This window comes from Cariama cristata, unplaced genomic scaffold, assembly GCF_000690535.1.
Source record: "Cariama cristata isolate BGI_N322 unplaced genomic scaffold, ASM69053v1 scaffold24886, whole genome shotgun sequence".
In the NCBI taxonomy this organism is placed as follows: Eukaryota; Metazoa; Chordata; class Aves; order Cariamiformes; family Cariamidae; genus Cariama; species Cariama cristata.
The window spans coordinates 42,198-51,512 of NW_009623101.1; the positions used below are offsets into that span (position 1 = coordinate 42,198).

Sequence of the window (9,315 nt, forward strand, 5' to 3'; positions counted from 1 at the left end):
GGAAGAGGGAAGATTTAGATTAGATATTAGGAAGAAATTCTTCACTGTGAGGGTGGTGAGGCACTGGAACAGGTTGCCCAGAGAAGCTGTTGATGCCTCCTCCCTGGAAGTGTTGAAGGCCAGGTTGGATGGGGCTTTGAACAACCTGGTCTGGTGGAAGGTGTCCCTGCCCATGGCAGGGGAGTTGGAACTAGATGGTCTTTAAGGTTCCTTCCAACCAAACCATTCTATGATTCCATGATTATACCCTCCGCACTAGTTAAAATTATTCACAAAAAAAATCATTGTTGGTAAGCAACTACAAGTAATAGATTCCCTAAAATAGTCTTGTTTAGAGAGGAGAAATTATCAAACATTACCTCCCACTCGCATCTTCAAAATGGTCAGAAATTTTACATCTTTACCAACAGCAAAAGCCATCAGTATTCCCAGTCCTTGTGTATGCTACAGTTTGATTACATTCAGCTGCCAGTAAAACAGTCAGTGTAAACTAAAATCACTGCCAGTGTGGTATCTACTGGAGTTACAGCATACTTATCACTAGTCTGATAAAACAACTTGGAAGATATGCTTACAGTTACGCCCCAATATTCCTACACAGATAATTACAATTCCGAACTCTGAAATCTGGTTACCATTTAAATTTTTTAATGCTCTTTCAGCATCTCTCCTGTTCATAAAGGCAACAAAGCCACAATTTCTTTCTCTTGCTCTTTCCTCATCAGTTCTTGGCCACATAATTTTAACACTCGCTAATGGTCCGAAGCGTCCAAATTCTTGACATAACATCTCTTCGTTCATCTACATGAAAAAAGGTAAAAATTAGCATCTTGCTACTGTATCATCCAAATGTCAAGATTTTCATGTTCTAAGTTTCCTGAAAAACACCACTTCATTGATACTTCCCCAATGCGATCTTCTGCAAAAGTAGTAATTAAAAAAAATGCATTTTAAATTGAGGACACTCAAATTTTTGAGATATGATCCACCTTGCACAGAGATATCCATGGAAAAATAATTTTAACTGAGCATTTTTGCATCTAGTAGCTGATAGTCAAAACCTTAACTTTCACAGCATCATGTACAAAGCATTTATTCAAATGAATACTGCCTCTACAGTCACCTATTACACCTAGTATATGGGTTTAAACACAGGCATATGTTTTAAAATAAAAAAGGGGGGAAAACTGCTGCTGGAAAAAAAAAAAAATCAGCTGGACCCAAACATGCCAACATTGCACTCCTTGGCTCCAAACTTACTTGAGGATTAATGTTTCCAAGATACAAATTTGTTGTGCTTGGATCTCCAACATCATGTGACCCTGGTGCATAATCATCCAGTACTACAACGATGAAAGAAAAAACAGAAAAAAAGAAGTCATAATCCTTGCTCTGCATTTAAGTGACATTATATTGAATGAGAAAAGAATCTATATTACCACCAGATGATCTGTTTCTTCTTGAAGGAGCATCCACTGAAGAAAGACAAGAAAAATATATATAATTTAGTCTACAAATTCTGTAGCCCAAACATACATAAAAAATAACATCTACTTACTTGAACGACGCTGGCCATCTGAATCTGACTGGGGTGGTTCAAAACGACTCAATCTACCCTTTGTTTTATGTCTTTCATCGCGTTCCTCTTGTATTCTACAAAATAAGTTTAACGTAAGTAACAACTTAATACAATTTTGAGGGTTTTATTCTAAAATTTACAATCAACTTTAGAATTATGAGAATTTTTAATATTAAACAATGGGTTTGTTAAAAATTTTGAACTGCCAGTATATTTAAATTTCTGTTTAATCAACTGGAATATATCTACCAGAATTACTCCTGCTGCATGTTTCCTCATTCATACTGTCAGGGTGTTCTAATCTCAGACAAAATTGACTTGGTTTGAAGAGCAGTTTAGAAGACCAGAAAGATTGTGCTCTGAAAAAAGTGACCCAAATTCCACATCCAACTGCCAGAGATTCACTGACTGTTCAGATGACTCTTCCAGATGCACACAACTCCTTAGTGTCTCTTTCTCCTCCTACCTTTTCTAAGTCTTGTTCAGGTAGGCTGTCACCTTGGAGGCTGACAGACACCCCTATATGAGTATGTCCAGAATATACAGGATCTTGCCTCAGTTTATACCTCTGAGGATAGTACTCACACAAGTAACCATTTAGTTCTTTCTAGTTTGACCTTAATCCTGGTACAAAGATATTATGTACCAGGAATACAAGGCTGTCAATTCAGTTAATTTACATCAACTAAAGAACAGACTGCAGTGAAGTTCAGACACTACTCACAAGAGCCATTTATGGACTTATAATGCGCTCCCTACTGTTTTTTAGTGCAGACAGATTACTTTGTTTTCCAACATCAGGGCAAATGTATGGCACTCAGTTACACTCACTACCTGTGCTGCTCTTTCTGTTGTATTACAGATTCAAAAGTGAAAGAAACTGCTTTTTGAAGCATTATTCAGATTGGTTTTAAAATTATGCAAGCTGAAGTACATCTTTAAACTTTAATTACAAGTCTTATTTCTGCATTAATACAAAAGCTCAACCTCATACTACAATTCCTCTGGTTAGTTTTAGAGACACTGACAAAACTTCTTGTTCCTCCAGGGTCTCATACGCATTTCAGTTTGCTACCAATTTCTTTGCTACACGCTTATCAAGAGAAAAGTCAACACCTAAAACCTGAACATCCTCATCCATTATAGTACCTACCTGTCTTGCTGTATCTTCACTAACTTTAACAATGCATGAGACCATGTTAACAAGTGGTTTCATTTACAGGCTCACACTTGCTAATTTATACAGAATTGCATGCCAAGTTCCACTTGTAAGTAACATACTGACAGCAGCTGTCAAAGAAACAAACCTAGGTTTCCATTTTTTATCCTGGTAGACGCCTGGTTGATTCAATCATCAAAGCTTCTATTCACACCTAACGGATCCAGAAATCATCTTTGGTAGCTTTGGAAACATAGCCAGTCATTCACTTACTGGGATCTCTGAAATACTTTAGGCATTTATATGTATTTTTTGGTTAATTGCTCTGGATATTCTTCTGCTTAGGAAGGCAGTACCAAACTCTTCCAAAGGTCACAACTAAACATCTCGGACATGCAAAGAAATCCATTAATTTCAACAGACAAAGATTTAAACCAGCATACTGGGCTTTTTTGGTTTGTTTTTTGATCATTTTATAACCTCCAGTCGATGCTAGATTTCAAAACAGAAGTCCTGTTCAGTAATAGTGGTAAACACTTCCTATCACCCATCAGCATAAGAAAGGGCAGAACTATCATGGAACATCAGAAAACTAATCAGATGGCAACTGATTATGCACACAAATCACATGCACCTATACTGAACATCTACCAGCATGGGTTTGAACTCTGCTTAATTATTACTGCCATTGTTAATTAAGTTATACCACTCCACAAGGGTTGGGGACAAAAAAAACAAACCAACAAACAAAACAAACCAACAAACAAAAAAACCAAACACCACCAACTACTTTGGGAAACAGCTTAGCAAGAATGATCCAAAATATTGTTTGTATTTACAGGAAAAACTAGTCAAACTTACTGCTTTAATTCTTCTTTAAAAAGTTCCAAATTACTCTTTTTCTTTTCCTTCTCTCCTTTCTTCAAAGGCTAAAATTAAAGATATATCAGCCAACATTTCAGCAGATAAAATGAAACAAAAATAAAAATTACATGTATATAACAAAATTTTAGATACTTTCCATGCATATTTTACCCACAGCTTTTAAACCAAGTAAACTACAGGAGAAAAAAAAAACAAAACAAAACAAAACAGACTTGAAAACATTTAGACAGAGTGCTATCAAACACAAAGCTAGAAAATATAAAACTAATAGCTTAAACTAAAAACTAAATAACAATTTCTCATTATTATAATGCAGCATGTGTGATCAAACACTCTCTCTACAACATACAAATTTAACATATCTGTGATGTATTTTGTCAGTTTGTTCCACTTAGAAACTTAGAAGCTGACTACACCCCTAGCAAACCATCATGCTCTAATTAACTGGTGTATGTGTGTACATATATATGCAAAATATTTCACATATATATATATATTAAATTATTCAATTATTTCATCCACAGACAAACATTTCATGTGAAGAGAATTTCATTATCTTGCTTCTTTTTGTATATATATACAGGTCTGAAGAAACAGTTATTCTAAATAGTTCAAGATCCTCAGAAAAAACACTCTTGAATGACAACAAACATGGATATTGTAATACTTTTTTTTTTTTACTGTAATACATGTACCTTAACTAACTCATGTGAACTCTTATTTTCAACAACATTGTTTTTATATAACCAAATTTAAATGAAAACGTTTCCAATAGGCAGACATACAAAATATTTATTGTGTTACACACTACAGCTTTGGAAAAACTGGACTTCCTACTCACCCCAGGCAAAGTTGTTTGTTTGTTTTTGTTTTTGGGGAGGGTCTGCCAAATAAATAAAATCATTTTTACCTCATTATCTTTAATCACCATTGGACAGGGCAAGTGAGTAAACTGATTGCATTACTTGACAAGTATTTATGACAAATTTGAAAAGCAGTAATATTCTTACAGTACAAACACTTGCATGACAGAACAGAGCTCAGCATAATAAAAAAATGCTACAATTCATTTCTGTAACTATAGAGTTTTATACACAATGAAAATCAAAACTGCCATCCAGTATTACCCCACTAGTCTAAATTTGAGGTTTGTTTAAAGCTGGAGGGAGGCTAGGATGGGCTTATCCACAATTATCACATTACATCTCATCTCCCACCCTAACAGGCAGTATAATATATGTTTCACTTAAGCTTAAAAATTGTAGTAAACTCTATTAAAAGACTTTTTAAAGACATCCAAGACATTAATTATACATTACACATATACAGTAGTAACAGGAATCATATGTAACTATCACTTGACTTGAAGACTAAGTCTGTTCATAATAGTTCCATTAGTTTTTATGATGAAATCTCAGTTTAACAAAAAAAAATTAAACCACACAGAAGTCAAAATAAATTCAATAAAAACAAGGTGTTCAGCTTCAAAAATGTGCAAGTTCTACAACTTATTTGGTACAATTCAAAGAGTTAAAGGGACTTCTCAAACGCCACCATACATACCAAAAAAAAAAAATAAAAAAAATTTAAAAACCTCACCAAGAAAAACTTGGATCAACGCAAAGGTCAATTTTCTTTTCTTTTTTTTTTTTTTAAGTTATAAAAACCTAGAAACAGATGGCAGCAAGAAAAATTGCTTCAAAAACTTCAAATTCTTGGGATTGAAGATACTGTTACTTTGCAACAGTCACTAAATCTGTATTCATGAGAAGTCTGCCTCAATTGGCAGGAACACAGTAAAAACATACAGCAGCCAAATCAAAGTGCAGTACTAGGTGTATCATGCTGGCTACAGGGCTACTGGACCTCTGCATTTCATCATCTTGTTATTTGCTATGGATTAAGAAAATGAAAATTTCCACCTTCTTCTAATATATGATAAATGCAGATAAAATTACTCTGCAAGATCACACAGACCTTTTTCTAAGCACTTCTAAATACTCCCTAAGTATGGGGTTAATATTCAAATAAGAAACTTACAGGCTTTTTGGTTTCTATCATTAAAAGGGATGGAGGCTTCTCATTAGATGGCTGGCTTGGTTGATTTTTTTGATCTGAAAATCGCGATGAAGGCTTATAGATTTTACCCCGTTTTTCATCTGTTTCATGCTCCTCTGAAATTAAAGGCAAATCAAAACCAGACTGTATTAACTAATGTTGCGCAATACTGTTCATTAGAAAGAATGCTGTTCTTTAGTCTTGTTCATTTAATTCACTACATTATTTCATTTTAAAAAGTGATAATATAAACTTTCAGTAATTTAACATCTTTTAATATGAAGAAGCAGAACAAAGATTAGGTATTTTAAAACAAAGTATTTTTTCCTCTGAAGTTTAAAAAACAAATCATGCCACTACCTATGTAATGAGTCAAAGCATAAAGCAGATTTTAACAACAAGTTTCCTTTGCTGATTCTAATGTAATATATTAATTTTAAAATGCAATTCAAAGCCAATCTTCATCTTTACTCAAAGCCAAATGATCCACCACCCCAAAAAAAAGATTAGTTATACCTTTAGATGCATTAACGATTCCTCCTCTTACAAATGTTTTCACTTTATTACCATCACTTCCTTCAAAGGCAGCAAGGAATTCTTCATAAATTTCTGCAGCAGCCTTCTCATCCTCCTACACAGCAAATGTTAATCTATTTACTATCATTACAGAACAACCTTCACTAGACAGCTATTCTTAAATTAGCTATGTGACATTCCTTTTTATTTTCTAGAGTTCATGCTACAAACCGCATCAAATGAGTTTCAATTTTAGACAGAATTCAGATTTCTGAGAAATGTGGGAAGAACACAGCACATAATACATAAAGCAAGTAAAGCCTGTATGCTCAAATATGACTGTTCACTTACAAGAGTTTACATGGCAATTTAACATTCAAAAGATGCCAAATAGAAAAGATCATTTGAAAGACCAGCATTATGAGACTGGAGCTTTGTTGACCCAATCATCAGAGAACAGTAGGTATTCCATCTTACCCATTATGATCAACCCATGTGACCGAAGGGATTAACAACAGGATCATCTTTATGTATTTCCCAGAGAAGAAGTTAATTCAATGACTTAATAAAGTTGAGCAACACTACCGTGTTTCTTTAGGCTAGTACTTCCAACAACCCAGCAGGAGATATCCCATCGAAATATTGCAAGGGTTGTGTGTGTAAAGTTCAAAGCCCAAACTTTTCAAAACTTCCACCACTATAAACTACTTACTTCCTAAAATTTGAATGCTCCTGAGTATCCTAAAATTCAGTATAAAATTTTAATGTTTTTATTAATTCCAAATTAAATCATTAGGCAAAAATAAGTTTTACAGAATAACAAGGATGCATATCAAAACAATTTCAAAGATTACAGGTACTTTTTCTAATTACTGAAATCCAATGATAGAGAGTAAACAAAGAACAGAAAATAACCTAAGGCAATGGCTGTCTTCATTTTGAGCAATACAACAATCAATGGACTGTTGCAGTTCAGTATTTCAGGAAGCCAGAGAACTTGATTTCTCACACAGAAGGAAAGAAAAAGCAAGCCTCTCTATCATAACGCCATGGATGCCAAGAACAAATTAAGCACATAAAATATAATTCACTTTCATTCTTAGAAAGCTACAATTATTAAAATAAAGAATTTTGGTGGTAAAGCTGGTTGTAATCTAAAAGCAAACTTATTTCAGCTCTGCATACAAAATAAAATTCTCACTGTGTACCATTACCTTCTTTTTTAATTCTTCTTGCTCCTTCTTACTCAGAGTCCGTTTGGCAGCACTCATTTTGCCAATACTGAATGCTTTAAGCTTGCTTTCCATTAGAGGCTGAAAAAGGAGTAAGAAAACAAACCTTAAACTGTTTACAAAACAATTAAAATAATGTCATTCTTTACCTTGGTCTAAACCAGAAACCTTCTACCTGAAGTGATTTAACCTAAACAAAACAAAGGTTTCCATTACTTCTCTCTGAACTTGCCATTATCTAATACAAACAAAAAATTTAAATCTGTTTTTTTAAAATCATCCTTGGTTTAATGAGAAAGCTTTTAATATGCCATTCAAACACAGCTGAAATCTGAAGGATACTTGCTTTAAGAGTGTGGAGATCTTATCACTACGTAACATACAGTTTCTAAACCTTTGGAAATATATGCTTTGCATTACAGTTCCTTTTTGATCACTGCAGTTTCCAGGAAAAAAAAAAGAAAAAAAAAAAACACCAAAAAAAAACAAACACCCAACAACAAAAAAAAAAACAACACACCCCAAAGAAAAGTTCTAAAAGCTTTTCTGACTATTTCGGCCAGAAGACTGTGTGTGCAAGTTTGAACAGGTGTAACTGAAGAACAAAAGGGATGCTAAATTTCAGTTGTACTTTAAGGTTAAGTGTAATATTTTTGCTTGAAGAAGAAAATGCATTCTGGAGGTTTTCAGCTACTAGTTAAATAAAACAAAAGACCTCACATTTAGCTCCTAGATTCTTTCTGGTTTAGGTAATTTAACCTCCATTCCTCCCTTCTTGAAACCCTGATGAAGGAAAGACTCCACATAATAGTCATTTCTGGAAACTATAGAATTACAATTCTTAAGATTCTATTTAGGTAGTTAACAGACGTAAAGTGCTGAGAGAGGAAAGACAACAGGATGAAGTCCACATTCAAAAGATATGGGCAATGGGAAGGAGAAAAAAAGATAAGAAACTTCTCTGGAAGCTCCTAGCTTAACACAGTAACTCAAAGAATCAGCACAAGAACAAGAACAAAAGCCCCAGAAGAGCAAAACATAAGCTATTAGCCTTTACCTTCAAAATATTTTTGATGTTTTCACACAGTGCACAGTGATGCTTAAAACTACCATTTTTGCAACGACAGTTCTTTAAAAAAAAAAAATCAGCTCAACTTAATAATACATCAAGACAAATAAAGTGAATAACATAACTGTCGTATTATTAAAAAATTTCAGATGCTAACTGCAAAAAAAGTTTCCTCTAGGAATTATTTCCTTTGTAAAGAGTTTTATTTCTAGTATCAGCTTCCTATTCAGAGTTTTTTACATACAAAAAAGCACTGTGAAAAACAACTGTTTGAAATATCTTCAGTTTACAATTGTTGTTTAGTACCACAAACACCTCTTAGACCTGGTCCAAACGTATGACCAGAATAGCTTCTTATTTCTTTGAAAAATGTTCCCTACTTCATCATTAAATGGAAAATGATCAGTTACACATTAATACAGCATTGTCTGTGGAGTTATCTATGTTTGTCTACATGAGCTGCTGTGACAGGTTTATCAGGAGCTTTTAATGCATATGTCTGTTTAATAAAATCCAGTTTTTCTATTGTGTGAAAGACAGCTTATATTTCACTACAACAAACAATATACAACCTTGGCAAAGTGTGGGCATATTGCTATGGCACACCAGTGCACACAAATCAAATACCTCACTCCTACCCAAGGCTTATCCTGTCATCACCAAATAATCTCACAGTAATGTTACAGCATACCTGCAGATCAGCAACATGAATATATGTTCTAGTGACATAAGGGAAGCAGCTATAAGATAACAAGAGTTCTGGCACTAAGATCTCTTCAGTTTAGAAAGGGTCTCAGGAAAAAAAAAAACAAACCAC

The 9,315-nt window shown here is 34.0% G+C and overlaps 1 protein-coding gene across 1 annotated transcript in view; it reads right to left on the reverse strand.

Annotated features, from left to right (window-relative positions):
* The window catches only part of U2SURP (U2 snRNP-associated SURP domain containing), a 36,844-nt gene extending 29,340 nt beyond the window's left edge, over positions 1–7,504 (reverse strand). The window contains exons 1-8 of the mRNA XM_009702612.1: positions 7,412–7,504; positions 6,198–6,312; positions 5,664–5,797; positions 3,600–3,667; positions 1,559–1,653; positions 1,443–1,475; positions 1,261–1,343; positions 636–801 (exon numbers count right to left, since the gene is read on the reverse strand). Coding sequence (XP_009700914.1) covers positions 636–801; positions 1,261–1,343; positions 1,443–1,475; positions 1,559–1,653; positions 3,600–3,667; positions 5,664–5,797; positions 6,198–6,312; positions 7,412–7,504 — 787 coding nt within the window. The remainder of the gene's footprint in view (positions 1–635; positions 802–1,260; positions 1,344–1,442; positions 1,476–1,558; positions 1,654–3,599; positions 3,668–5,663; positions 5,798–6,197; positions 6,313–7,411) is intronic.
* Positions 7,505–9,315: the final 1,811 nt, after the last annotated feature.